The 19,405-nt window shown below is 36.2% G+C and overlaps 1 protein-coding gene and 1 long non-coding RNA gene across 7 annotated transcripts; one reads left to right on the top strand and one right to left on the bottom strand.

Moving 5' to 3' along the window:
* The first annotated feature begins 643 nt into the window (after positions 1-643).
* LOC133717690 (uncharacterized) lies at positions 644-4,213 on the top strand. 2 transcript variants are annotated; one of them, XR_009849883.1, is made up of 5 exons: positions 644-1,768; positions 1,940-2,019; positions 2,857-2,904; positions 3,292-3,394; positions 3,970-4,213. XR_009849883.1 is itself a non-coding variant. In XM_062144404.1 (4 exons), exons 1-2 carry the CDS (start codon positions 948-950, stop codon positions 1,992-1,994), a joined length of 876 nt encoding a protein of 291 aa, XP_062000388.1. In that variant the 5' UTR covers positions 644-947; the 3' UTR covers positions 1,995-2,019; positions 3,292-3,394; positions 3,970-4,213. The 2 variants fall into 2 exon arrangements, 1 of the variants encoding a protein (XP_062000388.1); XM_062144404.1 differs by lacking the exon at positions 2,857-2,904.
* Positions 4,214-11,558: 7,345 nt separating this feature from the next.
* Positions 11,559-17,367, bottom strand: LOC133717891 (uncharacterized). 5 transcript variants are annotated; one of them, XR_009850014.1, is made up of 4 exons: positions 17,210-17,364; positions 12,763-12,981; positions 12,505-12,554; positions 11,565-12,088 (listed from the first exon to the last, which is right to left on the bottom strand). It is a non-coding gene; the product is annotated as an uncharacterized LOC133717891 (long non-coding RNA). The 5 variants fall into 5 exon arrangements; XR_009850012.1 differs by having other exon boundaries at positions 11,559-12,554; positions 17,210-17,362; XR_009850013.1 differs by lacking the exons at positions 11,565-12,088; positions 12,505-12,554 and adding an exon at positions 15,526-15,603 and having other exon boundaries at positions 12,563-13,006; positions 17,210-17,367.
* Between the last annotated feature and the right edge of the window lie 2,038 nt (positions 17,368-19,405).

Here is a 19,405-nt window from a genome sequence, read left to right as displayed (position 1 = left end):
AGGAACAAATACAGTAAGAATCTGCATCAAAAAAATTGAGGAGGACCCAATTAGAAAACCAAAAAAAAAAAACATACATGAGCAATCGTCTTATTCTCCAAGTTGAAATCAAACCTTGCTTCAATTGGATTTGATTCCGCATAGGAACATACCGCAAAAAGTTCTTCCCTCTTTCCATAGTTTACTTGCTTACTGTTGAATCTCTTCTTCTTCCTCTTACTCCCTTCGCTCTCTATCTCTTTGTGCGGAGGAAAGAAGCAGACCCTCGATCTCACCGTCACTGTCTACCTCTCTCTCTCTCTCTCTCTCTCTCTCTCTATATATATATACATATATATATATATATATATATATATATATATATATATATATTTCTGCAGTGAGAGGACGCGCGGCCACGCCAACACTAATCGGTGGCAAGAGAAGCAAACAGCTGCTGGGACTCGATGCCATAGAAGAGGTGTCAGGACAATTCCGTAATAGAAGACATGAAGCAGGGGCAGAAAAGGCAGGACGCTATTCATTTTGTTTCTCTTTTTGTGGATTGGGCTATAGTATAGTTTATATATAGAGGCATCATATCATAGCAACGCGAGAGAAGAGAATTGTCGAACTAGGGTTTGCGATCGAGACCAGATAGGAGAGCAAAGCAAGAAAGATCGGGAGAATGGGAAAGAAAAACAAAACGAGGGACAAGAAGAAGGTTGCTTGGGATAGGCCCATCTACCTGTACCTACAGGTCAAGGCAGACGACAACTCGGTGTCGTACGTGTTTATGGTTCGTCATTGAAGATGGACGGCGGCCGAGGCAAATCAGTGGATCTGAAGAGATTGATGATGATGATGATGATAATAAGGTAATCTTCCGTCCCCTAGATCTTCCTGAATTTGATGATGATTACCTGCGCCTTCCTCACGGCGTTGTGGTCTTGGACTCCCGATTATTCATGATTGGTGGATATCAATGTAGAAAGCGAGATTCCTCTGGTGTGAAACCCTATATTGGGTATAATTACTTGGACCTGAAACCCTCATATGTAGGCCAGGAATGGCGTTCTGTACAAGGGGTTTCATTCCCTTCGCAAGAGTCGGTGGCCTGCAACAAAGACGGTCTCATCTATACCTTGGGACAGCGATGTTGTCACCGTCTCGATCCTCGCTCTGGTGTCCGTTCGGAGTTTCCCGCCACATGCGGGTTTCGAACACAGCTTGGAGTATCGAACAAGTATATTTACACCTATTCCCTTGGTATTTATAATCTCCTGTTTCGTTATGATTTGGAGAAACACGAGTGGGACTGCATCTCTAGCAGGTTCTGGGGTCTCTGGGGCCCTGGAGTGGTGATTTCCGGCGACTCCTACTTACCATGCTTTGGCTCTATGAAACCCACCGACAAATTCTCCGAGCAGCTTGGTGTTTACGTTTTTGATATTGTCCGGCGTCAGTGGCTAGATGAACCAGTCAAGGGCCTTGATGATGCTCTTCCCGTTATCCCAGACACGTACGAGCCCTGGGAAAGGCACCTTTACCTCCACCATTTACCGCGCTTGTTCCAAATCGGAACCAAAAGATTTGCTTTCGTTTGGGAGGAACGTTTTGTTCGGGGTCAGGGTCTTCTTCATTGCCACAAGTTCACTATCGACCACATCCCCTGCAGCAGCTCCTCTCATCGAACCAACAACCAACCCACCTCCTTTGTTGCGCGAATAGTCTCAAGTGGATTCCTTACTCTGCAACGCGCCGGATTACTTGGTTGCGCTGTAGGAATGTAAGCACCTTTATATGAATCAGGATCAGGTTTTTGTACATGTCGTTCATGCATGTCAGGTTGTGCTTTAGGAATTTAAGCACCTTAATATAAATCAGAATAAGGTTTTTGTATTTGGCATTCATGTCGACCCCATGATAAATTGACTAATTCCATTGTGTTTATTGACAGTGAATCTTATTCACGAGGCACAGGAACAGTGGATCATCTGCACCTGAGAAGCTAGTTGACCAAAAGAGTTTACAAAGCAGGTTCGTGGCTAGTTCCCCCCCCCCCCCCCCCCCCCCATCCTCTATGGTCTTGTTATTTTTTTTTCTACTTCTTTTGGTCGTTTTGCTGCATCATTTGAAGCATGTTGTTTCTACTTTTGTGCTTCTAGTGAGTGGCTTGATTTGACATTTCTGAATATTGTACTCCAATTTTCGTTTGTGTTGTTGTTGAGATTGCAATGGACCTACGTATTTGTGAGAAGCGACTACGTAGAAAATCCATTATTAGAGGAGAAAATTTCACGCATTTGGCTTTTCAAAGTTATTTTGGTCCATCACACAGTCCAGTAGCTAAAAGGTTTCTCTACATGTTGCATTGGTTTTAGTTTCTTTTAAGCAATTCTGAAGGTAGATGTTTCTATTATCTCTGGTTGTTGTTCTGTGCATACTGTTATAATGGGCTCCTCCAGTTTCTCTGTCCCTTTTCTGGTTCTTGCACAAGGCATTGTGTTTTGTGAGTTTTGTTCTGTGAAACCCAATAAGGTTTCTTTCCCTCACTGATTGGATTTGATTTGGTTTGGTTTTCTGGTGTACTTCTTATCCCATTTTAATTTTCTTCAATTTTGTGGGAAGTATCTGTGATTGAAAGAACAGTTTTTTATCATCTGTGAGCTGTAATTATAGGAGAAGTGAGCTTTGAGAAGATCAGTAATTAGTAGGTAATTTGATTTTGTACTAGATGTGTTTAGAATTACATGAATGAGGAGAAAGAAAGAAAAAGGAGGATAAGTTAGTTGTTTAGGGATTACACTACATGATAGCTGAATTTGATTTCTATATGGTAACATAAAATTCTCCAAGTACTTCTTCATTTTGCAGATTTTAGGAACAGTGTGCTGTCTAGTTCTTTGATTGTTTCGGATTCAGGTATACTTGGTATCTTCTGAAGTTATTAGTTATTAAAATAAACTGTGGATGTCTGCTGATAGATCTGTTTTAAATCTTCGCACACTTTCACTTATGCATCCATAAAATAAGGTCTTAGTTTGTAGCAAAACATTTATCATTTTTGTTCGAGTCAAATGAGATTAGAATTTAAGATTTACATTGCAGATATTCATTTCATAGAGATATATTGGCTTTTGGTTTCATTTGAATATCTGAAATTCAAATGGATCATTAGTGGTTACTGTTAAAACTCAATTTTAGTGAAAACTCTTCTAATTCCCTAAAATCTATGCAGACCAATATTGGTGGACCTCAATTTTTGGTAGGAGGCGTTTTGGTTATTGAAATGATGGAATTGATGTGCAGGTGGAACGCATTGATCGAAACAATCCACAGAATAGTAGAGAGGAAGCAGCATTTAACCGGACAGATGTGTATGGAAAGAACTCTAATTCATCTTCTGTATTAGGTAAAATGTGAATCCTTGATTCTAATGTACAGTTATAACATTTGCAATTGACGTTTCTCAGCTTATTTTTGTAACTGTTTTACGTTCAAACTTTGAGGAAAAAAAGAAACATGCAAACCCGCAGCATCGCGCGGGCGGTTTACCTAGTTAGAATACTATACCCAAAATTAAGCCTAGACTTGTCAATCTTTGGTGGTGTACTGGAAAGAAGCATATGAGGAATCTTTGTATTTTGTTTCTTTCCTCAAACTTTTAAAACTGTTTGTAGAGAGATGAATTAGTTTAGAAAAACATATTAAAAACTAGAGTTCATAGGAGGAATCTTCAGTTGTAATTTCTTTCTTTCGGCAAACTTTTAAAATTGGTCTGCACAAAGAGATGAATTAGTTCTGGAAAACAATAAAAACTAGAATTCAAAAATTGTCATTCATTCAGCTCCGTCTGTTTTCTTCCCATGACAAATAAAGTTGATTTGTTTTGTTTTTTTTCTTTTCTTTTCTTTTGGGGGTGTGGTTTAGTTAGTACTATAACTGATTTTCTGTTTTCTTCTACGATTCCCCTTATACATGTTGCAGGCTTGAAAGCATTGATTGCTACCTGGGAAGAGTACCATGCCAGTGTTGTCTTTGAGCTTTGGATTGCTACCTTTTGATTTTAGAAGCTTGCTGATCAGTGTTTCAAACTGGCTGCCCAACCCTATATGCATTCAGAATTATCATAATTTAAAAAAAAATAAAAATTTGCAATATCCCACAAAATATGGAGTAGTTTTCTGACTTTCTCAAATATAGGAGTGAGAATCACCCTATAGAGTAACTACTCTATGGTCCTAGATTACTACGTGGCGTGTCATGTTACAGTTTAAGCCAATAATATCACTCGAATTTGATAAAGAACTTAGAGAAGGTAAAAAAAAAAAAGGTTAAATTAACATAGCCAATAAAAAATAAGTACATGTTATTTTCATCAACAAGAACAATCTGAACCACCATGTATACCATGTTCCACGAACGTCGTTTTTCAGTTTATATTTTTTTAATTTTTGCAGTGCTACAGACCCCAAAAAATTATTCCAAAAATCAATACCAAATGATGTGGTATCTAAATTGGCGTCTTATGTGTCCAGATATTCAATTTAATAATTTCCAACATGTTTTATTGATATTATTTAGAAACCAATTAATCAGCAAAAAAAAAAAAAAAGAACGTGGTTCACCAAACAACTAAATTTGCTATCGCCCTTCTACAAACAAAAAAACACCCAAATCTGCAGAACCAAAAGAGCAAAGGAATCTGGAGGAGAATAGCACAAAGAAATTACATCAAATCTGTTAGACTGCATATATAGTAGTACAACTATTTTCTTCTTCCTCCAACAATATAAGAATTCATATGAAACTCGGTAAAGATAGATTCGGCAATCAATTGAAAATCATCATTACTCCATCACTATATTTCTAGAAGATGAAGTCTCCTCTGGTCTCGATCCTTTTTTAAAATATCACTTCATAACTGTTATCATTCAATTTATGCATAAAAGATATTGCCATAAGATAATAAAATGCATACAAATGGATAAACTAATTCTAATTTGATGAAGTGTAGTAGCATAACGGATTGTGTTAAAATTCAGTAGTATAATTTGATGAAATTCAATAGCATAAATATGGTCAGTAGCTATGTAATTATAGGAATCAAAGCATCATCGATTCATCATCAAACATTCAAACGTCACAATAAAAAAAAAAACGAGAAGAAGAAGAAGAAAACTTACTTGTTGTCAATGGAAGAACAAAATAAGAGCTTTTCAAATTTTCAATCTTCAATTCTTCAATTGCCAAACGAATCCCTTGAATGGTAATAAAGAAAGATATGGAAGCTCTTCTTCAAAATTAGGAATTTGGGAGAACGATGTAAGTCGAAGGCAAATTGACGTCTGCTAACTCTAAGTCCTATTTGAACTGTGCGTCAGTTTTTTTTTCTTCTTCCCATATTTAGTTTTAAAACGAAGTCGTTTTGGCCTATCACTAATATTAAATGCTTCAATTGCCAAACGAATCCATTGAATGGTAATAAAGAGAGATATGGAAGCTTTTCTTCAAAATTGGGAATTTGGGAGAACGATGTAAGTCGAAGGCAAATTGACGTCTGCTAACTCTAAGTCCTATTTGAACTGTCCAAACTTGTACAGTTTTGATGAAATGACGAGCGTCTTTATATCCATGAGAAACTGTTCAAGGACCTTAACTTCCGTCTTAAAATCCTTACTTTTTGGAACCCAATTCCAAAAGAATATTTGCTCATCATCTGTAATAACTATGTCTTTCTTTATATCACCAATATATTTAGTCCTCTTGTACCGAGACTCCAACACTGGTCCGATTTTATTTAAAATTCTATAGAAGTCATCATCTGACCTTTTTTTTTCTCGGAAGTTTTCGTACCAATGTTCAGCGGTCTCAAAAACCCGATGGTACTTCACCATGCAAACATCCCGGCCCCTTCAATATCAACCGGAGTGAAAAAACCATCTGGCTTGATGATGTATCCAAAGTCTGGGTTATCTTCATTTAAACTCCTAAAATGAGAATTTAATTTCTCCAGAGTCTCAAAGCTCCTTATCACTCCAAAGGTATATTGTTTTGGAATATGTTCAAATATCCCATAACAAATATCCTTATCCCCGGTATCCAAGGTTGAAATGTGGAAAAGAATTTTTAATGTATGCAAACAAACGGATGCTTCTTGACTTAAACGTCTTGAAATATCAATTGCATCCATTTTTTAGCCCTATAGAAAACCCGATTAAACAACAAAAATAAAGCACGCACAATTCCCACCGTCCTTCTCCTCAAACAGCATCCCCTCCTGTCAATAAGAACAGTCACGATATAATATATATTCAGATATAATCATCAAAGTTGCAATGTCAAATACATATATAAATGAGTAAAAGAATACAAACCTTTCAACATATTTAGGACCTGATCTGTTGAGTACTTACTGCCCTGAGCACTAACATATAACGATAGCACACTCTTGTATATTGCATCAAAAAGATGCTCTAACACGCATGCAAAATATTGAATAGACAAGAACAAGTCTGTGACCTCAATTTGTGTGAGTTCTTTATGTTCATTCAAGAAATATAATTAGCGAACACATCAAAATTAATATATATTTTTGGTTCAGTAAGAATCAATGCAAATAATATAACTACTCAAAGTAAGAACAAATACCTGTGTCAACTTTTGCGCATGCTCAGCATAGCGTTTAACGCAATTATACAGGAATCTTGCTAAGTCTTTACCTGTCCCAGCATAACCTTTCCTATATTTCAGAATAACCCGCAACACTGGATCAGTGCCCAACTGTTTGTCCCAAGCAAACCGATATGTCCATAGTTCTTTCTCAAAATTGTGAATGATTCCTAATACATATACCGGATCAGACACCATCTTAAACAACCCTTCAAGAAATCTCACTCTCTTTTTCTTGGTCATGAATACAGGATAATTGAAAACCCACAATCGGAACTCAGGTTTGGGAACATGAGTAACTAGAAGGTCATCTGTGATGAATCTCACCAATGCATCAAGACGGCTAGGATCAGTGACAAGCATCCTTATATCGTTGAGAAACTGTGTAAGGACATTCATTGCAGTCTCAAAACCCTTACAATCTGGAACCCAGTTCCAAAATAATACCTGCTCATCATCTGTAATAACTATATCCTTCTTTATATCACCAATAAATTCAGTGATCTTGTACCGAGACTCCAAAGCTGGTCCAATTTTACTTAAAATTCTATAAAAATCATCATCTGACCTTTTTTTTTTTTTTTTTCTGGAAGTTATTGTACCAATGTTCAGCGGTCTCAAACACCCAATGGTACTTCACCATGCAAGCACCCCCTTCAGTATCATCTAAAGTGAAAAAACCATCTGGTCTGATGATGTATCCAAAGTCAGGGTTATTTTCATTCAAACTCCGAAAATGACGACTTGACTCCTCCACAGTCTCAAATCTCCTTATCACTCCAAAGGAATATTGTTTTGGAATATGTTCAAATATTTCATACAAATATCCTTATCCCCGGTATCCAAAGTTGAAATGTGAATTTTAACGAATGCAAACAAACGGATGCTTCTTGACTTAAACGTCTTGAAATATCAATTGCATCCATTTTTTAGCCCTATAGAAAACCCGATTAAACATAAGATAATTGTTACTAATGAGAGGCAAAAATGTCATTTGTGTGAATATTCTGCCCAACTTTAATCAATTCAGTACACAATCACATAATAGGCACACATGAATAGGCATGTAATTTCAGTACACAATCAATTTAGGGATTATTTTCAGTTTTAGCATAAGCTGCAGTTTCTCATTTAGACATTTGGTTTATGTTCAGTTTCACAAGAACATCAATTCACTACTACACAGAAATACATTAATGGGTTTGAAAAACGTCATTAAATGTATTTCATGGCGTTTTTCAACGCCATCCCCAGACGCCGTAAATACCGGTGCCGTCTTTTCTTAAACAGATCAATGGCGTTTCTAAAACGCCATTAAAATTAATTCCATGGCGTTTTGGAAACGCCATCAAATGTATTCCATGGCGTTTTCAAAACGCCATCAAATTTTATTCCATGGCATTTTGAAAACGCCATCAAATGTATTCCATGGCGTTTTCAAAACGCCATCAAATGTCCATGGCATTTTAGAAACGCCATCAAATTTTTTTCAATTTTTTTTTAAAAAAATTATATATATTGATTTTTTGATTAATTGCAAAAAATTAATTGTCCTATTGGCAAAAAATATTACACATTACAATGACAAAATTCTAATGCTATGTACATTTGAATTAATAAAAGATAAAATACCCACTCTACAATACTCCATAATGCAAATTTTATTGTTCCTCTACAAATTCACACATATGTTAGCTAAGATAAAGAAAAGACAGAAAGATAACAGAAGGGTAGCTAAACCACAGTATATGGAAGTGATGGAGATTAGCAACTGCTGCGTTATTATCTATAGGGTTAAATACTGTTTACTCCCTATACTTATAGAGTTTCATCGTTTCAGTCCCTGACCTTCGAATTTCACCTAAAAAGTCCCTGAACTCCCAATTTCCTCCCAATTGGTCCCTGCCGTCAAGCATCCGTCAAAAACTCCGTTATCTTCCCCTAAAAAGTCTATTATACCCTCATTTACTTAAATATATATATATTTCTCTTCCTCTCTTTTTTTCTTTTTACCACTTCTTCTTCTTCCGGCTCTCTCGCCTCCTTCTGTTCATCTCCTCATCAAGATGGTTCCAATCCAAAGACCTTCAAGAGGTGAAATGAAAAAAATAAATAAAAGAGAGAGAAAAAATAAATTAAAAAAAACAAAGTAAGTAAGGGCATAATAGACATTTTCAACAACTTTAACAGAAAATTTTGATGGCAGGGACCAATTGGGAGGAAATTGAGAGTTTAGGGACTTTTTAGGTGAAATTCGAAGGTCAGGGACTGAAACGATGAAACCCTATAAGTATAGGGAGTAAACAGTATTTAATCCTTATCTATATCAATTCCATCATGGCTGCATGCAAGTCATTCTCTGAACTGCAACCAACCCACCTCCTTTGTTGCGCGAATAGTCTCAAGTGGATTCCTTACTCTGCAACGCGCCGGATTACTTGGTTGCGCTGTAGGAATGTAAGCACCTTATATGAATCAGGATCAGGTTTTTGTGCATGTCATTCATGCATGTCAGGTTGTGCTTTAGGAATTTAAGCACCTTAATATAAATCAGGATCAGGTTTTTGTATTTGTCATTCATGTCGACCCCATGATAAATTGACTAATTCCATTGTGTTTATTGACAGTGAATCTTATTCACGAGGCAAAGGAACAGTGGATCATCTGCACCTGAGAAGCTAGTTGACCAAAAGAGTTTACAAAGCAGGTTCGTGGCTAGTTTTTTCCCCCCCATCCTCTATGGTCTTGTTATTTTTTTTTCTACTTCTTTTGGTCGTTTTGCTGCATCATTTGAAGCATGTTGTTTCTACTTTTGTGCTTCTAGTGAGTGGCTTGATTTGACATTTCTGGAGTAATTTTAGTTTGTGTTGTTGTTGAGATGGCAATGGACCTACGTATTTGTGAGAAGCGACTACGTAGAAAATCCATTATTAGAGGAGAAAATTTCACGCATTTGGCTTTTCAAAGTTATTTTGGTCCGTCACACAGTCCGGTAGCTAAATTCTTATTGTTGAATGGTGATTATGTTAGTTGCTAAACTATAGGTGTAATTCTCAGCTATATATAGTTAGTAGCTAAATTGCCTTTTCATTTTGTTTGGCCTCCGTAATGTCTGTAGCCTTTTTTTACTAAGTCCTGTTCTGGAGTTGTTATCCATGTGGTTTGTTAAGATCTGTCTTTAACTCGTTTTGACCTGATTTCAATGCTTGGCGAAATCTATCTCTGCAGTTATATGATTATGAGTTCTTATTAGCAACTCAATAGGAAAAAAGAAAAGGTGCTACTCTACACATTCATTTGTTTCTGTTTACATTTTAAAGGAGAACAGAACTCTGTGTCAAGTTCCTGTGAGTATATAATGCTGTTAACAATACACACAATTAGAAAGTAAGTTATATCATCTTGATGGGGAACATTTTGTGGGGCTGATTGTTTTCCTGGAATTTTTGAAGATCAGGTTTAGGACCTTTGATTATGTGCGGTGTAGTGACAGAAAATTAGAATACTATACCCCAAATTAAGCCTGGACCTGTCAGTCTGCGGTGGTGTACTGGAAGGAAGTATAGGAGGAATCATCAAGTGTTGTATTTTGTTGCTTTCCTCAAACTTTGAAAAGTGTTTGTACTGAGAGATGAATTAGTTCAGGAAAACATATTAAAAACTAGAATTCATAGGAGGAATCTTCAGTTGTTGTATTTTATTTCTTTCCTCAGACTCTTAATATTGGTTTGCACAGAGAGATCAATTAGTTCAGAAAAACATATTAAAAACTAGAATTCATATGAGGAATCTTCAGTTGTTGTTTTTATTTCTTCCCTCAAACTTTTAAAATTGGTTTGCACAGAGAGATCAATTAGGTTCTGGAAAACATATTAAAAACTAGAGTTCACAAATTGTCATTCATTCAGCTCCTTCTGTTTTCTTCCCATGACAAATCAAGTTGATAACAATCTGCACTTCCGCACTTCCGCACTTCCGACAAATCAAGTTGATAACAATCAAGTTGGACTGAACTTATATTCTGCCTCTCTTCGCTAGCCTTTTCTAGAGGAGACCCTTGCATTGGTATCGTAAGCCAAATTGGTTGTTATGCAAAGAATTTTTAGAAAATAGGCTTCATGTTGTGCTGTTATCTTTAGTCTTAGTTACTTTTTCCGATTGCTGAATGAATATGTCAAGTTACTGGATTCTGTACTGGATCTTTTTGGGCTTAAAGTTCTTTTCATACCTCTTGTTTAAAACAATTGAAGTCAAACAATAATATATTCCTCTTTGTCAAAGCGCCGTTGACATTGCTCAGAGGTTCAATATCCCTTTGAATAAGCTAGCTTGCTAGAGAATAGTACATATTACATACAATTGGAAGCTTAATGTGTATAAGCATGGGGATATATTTAGTACCAGGCCTTTATCTTCTTAGTGTTTCGTTTATTTTACATTTGAGTGATGCTGTGTAACGATTTCTAAGCATATGCTAAACTCATTTTGTTATCGACTATCAGTTCAGAAGTGCGAAGTCTACAATAATGCATAAACATACTTGTTGAGGTTTTTTTTTCATTTTGATGGACTTGGATCCAAACAAAACTATTTTGCTAAGTGACTTGTATTAAGTATGTACTATTTGCCGATGCTTCTTCAAGTACCCTAAATATTGTTATTAAATAACCTGGAAGTTGTGTCTAGCAACTTCTGCTGCTCTCATTTGAATGAACCCAGCAATATCAGCTTTTCTGGCCTTCTGCTTATTATTATTACTAGTGCTTATACCAGTTAATATTGCAGATTTTTTCTTCTTACGTTTATACGTAATAAAGTAGCAGTTACAATCCAAGAAATGTTGGCGCTTTGCTCTGGATCTTTTTATTATTGATGTGTTTTCGATTATGGATAAATGAATAAAAACTAAAGCCCAGTGCAGGAGCAAAGTGCAGAAAACACATTTTGACTTGAATAGAACTACCAAACACAGGGTACTCCTATTATCAGAACAAAATATCAAAACAAAATTATCAGAAACTTTTTAATAGAAAATAAGCGCATCCGATTGTGTTCGGTTCACAAATAGTCAGTCTTGGGAGCATTCTCTCACCAGTCTTTTGTTAACAGCACTGGACTGTTGCAAGAGATGATGCGGCGGCTGTTTAGTGTAGAGAAGAAGATTGTCAGACTGTAGCCAGTGGTATCAAAACATTCCGGTATGAGGCAACATGAAACCAGTGGCAGTGTTGGTATTCTCATCCATTTTCTTCTCATTGCCTCATCCAAAGCCAAATCCCAAACACTGTTGATTTCTTCCAATTTGTGGTGCCTCTCATTATAATCAACTTTAACGTTTATCGTTTGCACTTAGCAGCCCTGAGATGTTGTATCATTGACTCTATCTATCAAACTTTCCTCAAGTTATCAGATAGGCCTCAGTGGATTACCCACCCTAGCACGCAAAATCAAACATGCACCTGTGGTTGTATAAAGGGCTCGACATTTCTGAATGGTAAAACTGAAGCTGATAGAAAATTCCTCAAAATTCAAATAAGGCCTATATGGATGTCCCAATAGGAAAAAGTCTTCAGAAAAAGATTAATTTTACTCCTATGAAATGTATATATGATTAGGTGTATTATAGGCCACACACGGACCGTAATTGCTATATTTATTTATTTTTGAAAATAACTGTTTAGAACGTTATATTAAAGCCTTTAAACATTCAAAAACCTTATTTATTTTTAACCAGCAAGCTGCTGTCACATGTACTATAGACAAATTTTGGTGGACCTAAATAAGTGTGTCTACACACAGAGTTTGGGGCCCGCATATCCCGTAAATGACGGTAGTACTGTAGAAATTTACCTTTTCTCTCAGTTGCTCAATGACTCAATCTGTTCCTTGAAAACCTGTTTCTGGAGTATTGACAAGAAAATAAAGCTTGTTAAATATCCATTTAATGAAGATGATACAATGTTACTGTCAGTACCTATTATCACATAATTTACAGCTTAGATCATTACCCCAGCTTTGACAACAAATAACAGCTATTAGCAGTTCATACTTTTTGAGACAATTAATTGAAAAATGCTACAAAATCTATTCTTTTTCAGAGATATGAACCTTCCTTGCTCAAATGCAGTTCGCACTCCTCTCCAACTTTTGCAAGAAATCTTCAATGGTGCGTAGTTCTAGACTCTCTCCCAACAATTTCCTGAGCCATTTACAGATGCAAGTATAAGAGATGCTTTCGAAAACTATATATGACAAGTTTGTGAACCATGTAGAAACTTCAAGATGCTCTATCTGCTTCATCATGCTAGTTGCTTCATGCTTGAGCTGCTGCCATTTTTGAATATTAACAACTCTATCAAAAAAATGAGACAAGAAGGCATCAAATTGCGTAGGATATGCACTGGAGAAAGGTCATGGGTGGTAATATCTAAGGTCATTTACAGATAAAAAGTACATGAAATGCCATCTAATTATATTTTTCATATTAACATTTGGCTCCAACTGTTCCTCAGCTATAATTTCAAGCACTTTTTAGCTTTTGGATCATCTTACAAAAAAGTGGCATGACCTGCACATTTTGTTCACTGGCAACAGATCTGTTGTTGGTTATTTCAAAAAAAAAAAAAAAAAAGATCTGTTGTCAGCTTGGTTGTCTTTTATATGCTTCTCATGACGTTCTATAGTTGCCTGCATGCTGAATTTTAAAACAAATTTACTGTAGTCAACATAACCTGCTTACAAGGGAAAAAAAATCATACGATCACGAAGCATACAACTATTCAACAACCATATAACCAACTTAACAAGATGTTGCATCTATCACCCAAAAGGAGAAACAGAGACAGAGAAAGTAGCAGCCCAAATAAGCAAAGTCATATACATAATACGTGCTCCCGGAAAGAGATAGAGAGAGAAGATGGCTTTGCTGCATCTTAGGTTCTGTTGTCAGTACTAATTGCAATTGCAATTCATATATCTGTGAAAGATTTCTGATTTCACCATGATAAGAAAGAAAAAATTAGAAATCTGAAATCTTACGCTTTACAAACCGAAAAGTTTCAGTTACCAAAGAAAACTACCCTTTGGATTCCTATGCTTTCTTTTGTGCTTTCACGCAAAGCTACTTTCCCTAACACACGTTAATGACCTGTTAATTTGCTCACGAAAAGCCTAAACCCAACACGTATATAGCTACATAAAAATGAAATGGGAAATATTCCAATAAGAGTTCTCCTTAGGCTCCACAGTGGCACTCAACTCCATACAGTAGAGGAGACCAGCTTCACAGGGCTGTAGACCAGGTCTGCCCCTTAACACTTTAAAGTAGGTTCACCACTATTTGACAAGACGAAACTTGCTGAATTGATTCATTAATTTACTCAGACTTAATAGTCTTTCTCCTGCAGCAAAACTCCAGCCAACTTCAGACTTAGAATAGTCATTCGAAGATGCTTAGCCTAGCTCTATGCATAACTGTACTGAACTGCTGTAATAAAGATCTCCCACTCTTAAGACTCCATATCATAACCAGCAACAAATCCAAATGCCTTGGAGGTGACCGATTTACCACCTGAGTGGTTTTGACCAACCATCCATAAATCATGGGTTTGGGATACTAAAGCTAAAAATCTTAAGCTATTAAGAAATTTAGTCAACAATAAGTTTGGGAGCTTTTGTGTTTAGAACAAATGATTTTGATAAAATGCAGAAAATCATGTAGAGTTTCACCTGGAGGTTATTGCTTTAATATTGGTTTTCTGCAATATATGGTTTAGAACTTTGTTAATTGCAGCTTTCAGGGGGACAGCTGTGAATTAGAGGCTAAGTTACCTCACATAAGGCAGCTTAAGAATTTGATCATCCTTAAGTGATATAGCCTCTCAAGTTCTATGGTGCAAACAAAAAAGATGATCACTGAAGTTAATAAAAAAAGAGAAGTTACCACACATGCATGAGGCAGCTTAAGAACTAAGTAGATTGCACTCAAAATCATAAAGATGATCACCAACCAAAAAAAATCATCTTCCACCTTTCTGATTAACACCAATACTTACTTGAAATACAACTCCTCCAAACATAGAAGCTATAAGCATTTCATTGTTTTCACTCAATTTCTTTCTTTTGCTTCAGTTGGCTTCTCAAACTCTAAACCCTCACTCTCAACTTTCTTACTATCAGCTAGCTCCTCAGTACTGTCAATTGCCAATACAATAGAATCACAAATATCAAAAAACTGATATGACCAAACCAAAGAGATTCCAACAATTGTTTCACCCTAGACGATGATACCAGTGCCAAAAAACATGGTGAGATGAAACCCAATTTAAGTGACGTTTGTTAGCTCTAAGACCACCATATATAGTTTTGTTGACCTAGTGATCAGGTCGACAAGAGTGCAGCCGCATCATCACCACAGTTCCAAAAGCCACATTTCCCTGGTTCAGACAGAAACCAAAGTTCTGACTGCCTAATACGCTGGTGACTTACACCACCCACTCTACATCATTACAAATCCAACAGAAATACCTCTCGAGTTCCCTAGTCGACACCATTGCCTTTTAAAGAGACGCCCAAGTCCTCTCACCCTAATCTCTAACCTCCATGCTTTTTGCTCACATGATTATACCACTATCTATAAGTCTATACTAACTTTGTATTATGTATAAGAAACACAGTATGCATAAAGAGCATTGTTAAGAAAAGATTAACTAGTTTTCCTAGCTGATATTTATTTGCAATCCACACACAAACGTTAAAAGAAAAAGTAGGTGTTTTGTGCAAAACTGAATAATTTCTATCTTGCAGACCATTAAAAGGAAAAGTTTTTTGTGGTTGGGGAGGGGGGGGGGGCAAAAAAAAACAAAGGCTTACCTCTGCCCTTTGTGGTGATTACATGTACAAGGTCATCCACTAACACTGTTCCTTCCTTTTTTTTTCTTTATGAATGACCTACCATTATCAAGAACATATGGATGAAAAGATGCCCACAAATCAGCTATGGTAAAAGCAGATAAACCATTGTTGATTGCATGAAAATAAGTTCAACATACACAAACAAATTTTCACTATTTACTTGTATTAATCAAATTACTCAAAGGAAAAAGTTAAACAACTGGACTAACAAACTATCTGGAATTCGTGAAGTCAAATATTGTACATTACCAGCAAAAGATAATATTGTTCAAGAAATGCACAAACGGTTGACAAATAAGTTATCTGAATAGTGCATGGCTGAAAAGCTGTCCTGGCCTTCAAGTGCAATGCTTAAAGAATAAAACACTTTGGTGACATATATAATATATAATCATACATCTATAACTCTTTCTTAGCCATTTTTGTTGGGTTGGGGCAGTTGCTCAAGCATCCAAAAATGCTTTAGAGTCAGCTGACCAGCAAAATGATGTAGTGACAAAATTTAGTATTTCGGCCATTAACTGGCAATACGAACAAGTTGTTATTTCCTTCTCATAAATAGATATGTTTCTCCAGATAATGCCTTGTTAATTTTGTAATCCTGCATTTGCTAAAATTGGGACTATTGAGGAGTGCGTAAATGCTTTAGGTGTCCCTTTCTTGCAATTTTCTGCCTATACAATCTGGCTACAAGTATGACTAGCCAAAGACGAGTCTACCGGGGAGGGATGCTAGGTATGTAAAGCAGGATCTAAAAAGTCACCCGGTGGACGACAGCTATGCATTGCAATGAATGTCACATCACTCACATGCCTCTACCTCTATATGGGACTAATAGTCGTTATATGAACTACAGGGAATCGTTTCTTCTTAACTTGACAGAGGCAAGTTGACCACCTATGGAGGCAGGTTAAACAGAAAGCATGTGCCACTCACCCCTCCTATGGAATTTGCGAGCCTGTACTTAAGTAACAGCATTCCTATTTCTTTCACAGACAAGATAATGATTTTCTCGAGCAATTATTGAAAGGTATCTCCCCATCTATATTACTCAACAAACAATAACAAATGTGCTTACTTGGCTGATATAAATTGATCACAAGATCCTAATTGATATCAAATATCCATAACATTCTCACTGATTATGATTCAAAATATTATATAGGGTCTACGAATTAAGGAAGCTTAAGAATTTGATCATCCTTAAGTGATATAGTCTCTCCAGTTCTATGGTGCAAACAAATTAAAAAGATGATCACTGAAGTTAATAAAAAAGAGAAGTTACCACACATGCATGAGGCAGCTTAAGAACTAAGTAGATTGCACTCAAAATCATAAAGATGATCACCAACTAAAAAGAAAAAAAATCATCTTCCACCTTTCTGATTAATACCAATACTAACTTGAAATACAACTCCTCCAAACATAGAAGCTATAAGCATTTCATTGTTTTCACTCAATTTCTTTCTTTTGCTTCAGTTGGCTTAGCAAACTCTAAACCCTCACTCTCAACTATCTTAGCTCCAACACTACCGTCAATTGCCAATACAAAAGAATCACAAATACCGAAAAACTGATCGATATGACCAAACCAAATAGAGAGAACTGGAATTCAATGCCACAAAGCCAAAGAGAAGCTTACCTGGAGCACAATCAAATCCTCGACCGGCCGATTTTATGATCGAAATGAGGTGGCTAATTCGAATCTCAAAGAGAATAAGCGTTTCCCGATCGAAGCATCCATCTGAGACTGAGACTGAGAGAGAGGCCTAATTCGTTCCTTACCGAATTGCCGCTACGGACAAACTCGGGGATACTATTTATTTACCCTTTGTACGGACAAACTATTTACCCATAGGGGCAATCCGGTAAATTTGCACCAAATCTCAACTGTACATATATTTAACCTACTGCTGGAGTGGAGAGATTCACAGTGAAGAAGCCGCAGTCCCGCCCAGACCTAGAGCAGAAGGGCTTCTTCAATAGAGGAACAACATGACCGGGAAAAACAAGAAGGGAAAGCGGGTCGGCACCACCAAACAAGTAATCAAGATCGATGAGGTACATTTCTTTCTCTCTTGTTCTTCTTATTGTTCTATTGAGAGTTTAGGAGAAACCAAATTTTTTTGGGTGTGCGGAGTTAAATTTTACAGTTTTGTGGACCTATAAGAAATTGTGTCACATTTTGGTTTTAGGAGCAAGACCAACCTCAGTCCTCAGGTCTACTTGGAAATAGCAATTAATGGGGTCAACAAGGGTCGAATTATAATCGAGGTAATTAATCGGTGAATGCCACTTTTTATCATTTAACCTTAATTTTTAAAAGTATATTAAACTTATTTCTTTTGAAATATGAAGTTGTTTTATGATCGGATTCTATACACAGTAAGAAATTTTAGGCATATTTGCAATGGTAAATCTCTAGTTTTATATTTATTTGTGAAAAATTTAACAATATGTTATGGTTATTAAAACTCATAAATTACATGTAGATTATCCGAGAAAAAAAGGGTCATGCCTCCACTATAAAGGATCAAAATTTCATCTTATAAAAAAAAAAAAGATGAGAGAGAGAGAGCAAAGCAAAAAGATACATACCTGAGCTGCAAGTCCTCTATTTATAAGATGAAATTTCGATCCTTTATAGTGGAGGCATGACCCTTTTTTTCTCGGATAACCTACATGTAATTTATGAGTTTTTATAACCATAACACTATTGTTAAATTTTTCACAAATAAATATAAAACTAGAGATTTACCATTGCAAATATGCCTAAAATTTCTTACTGTGTATAGAATCCGATCATAAAACAACTTCATATTTCAAAAGAAATAAGTTTAATATACTCTTGAAAATTAAGGTTAAATGATAAAGAGTGAAAGCATTCACCGATTAATTACCTCGATTATAATTCGACCCTTGTTGACCCCATTAATTGTTATTTCCAAGTAGACCTGAGGTTGGTCTTGCTCCTAAAACCAAAATGTGACACAATTTCTTATAGGTCCACAAAATTGTAAAATTTACCTCCCACACCCAAAAAAATTTGGTTTCTCCTAAACTCTCAATAGAACAATAAGAAGAACAAGAGAGAAATAAGTCGATAATATAAAAAGTGTGCTTATTGCATGAGACCTAGTTGAATCTTACTAGTTGCTACCCGGAAATGCAAACAAAAGTATGAAATGTTCCCTAGCCTCCTTCCTTCTTCTTTTTTTTGAGAATGTGTTTCCTAGCCTCCATGATTTGCTATTATCTTCCTAATCTGCTCTCCCTTTCTGGGTCGTTATCTTCGAGGCCTGTTCTGTTTTGGGCTAACTTTCCCTGGTGGACTTTTTAGCCCAATATTCTACACACTCATGGGTGTGCCACGTCTCTATCTTCTTTTGCCTGCAACACAAAATAAAAAACAACAAAAGGAACGAAAGAAATTACAATCAAGGACTCGTCGTCTTTCATAAAATAAATTGTGGATGTCTGCTGATAGATCTGTTTCACTTTCACGTATGCATCCATAAAATAAGGTCTTAGTTTGTAGCAAAACATTTATCATATTTTTTGAGTCAAATGAGGTTGGAATTTAAGATTTACATTGCAGATATTCATTTCATAGAGATGTATTGGCTTTTGGTTTCATTTGAATATCTGAAATTCAAATGGATCATTAGTGGTTACTGTTAAAACTCAATATTAGTAAAAACTCTTCTAGTTACCTAAAATCTATGAAGACCAATAGTGGTGCACCTCAATTTTTGGTAGGAGGCGTTTTGATTATTGAAATGATGGAATTGATGTGCAGGTGGAACACATTTATCAAAACAATCCACAGAATAGTAGA

This window comes from Rosa rugosa, chromosome 6, assembly GCF_958449725.1.
Source record: "Rosa rugosa chromosome 6, drRosRugo1.1, whole genome shotgun sequence".
Taxonomy (NCBI): Eukaryota; Viridiplantae; Streptophyta; class Magnoliopsida; order Rosales; family Rosaceae; genus Rosa; species Rosa rugosa.
The sequence above is the reverse complement of the archived record's forward strand: the minus strand, read 5'-3'. Positions and strand labels throughout refer to the sequence as shown.

Coding starts and splice junctions, on each gene's coding strand:
- LOC133717690 (XM_062144404.1), top strand. CDS start 948: ATGATTGGTGGATATCAATGTAGAAAGCGAGATTCCTCTGGTGTGAAA. Junction 1,769..1,939: donor CTTGGTTGCGCTGTAGGAAT/GTAAGCACCTTT, acceptor GTTTATTGACAG/TGAATCTTATTCACGAGGCA.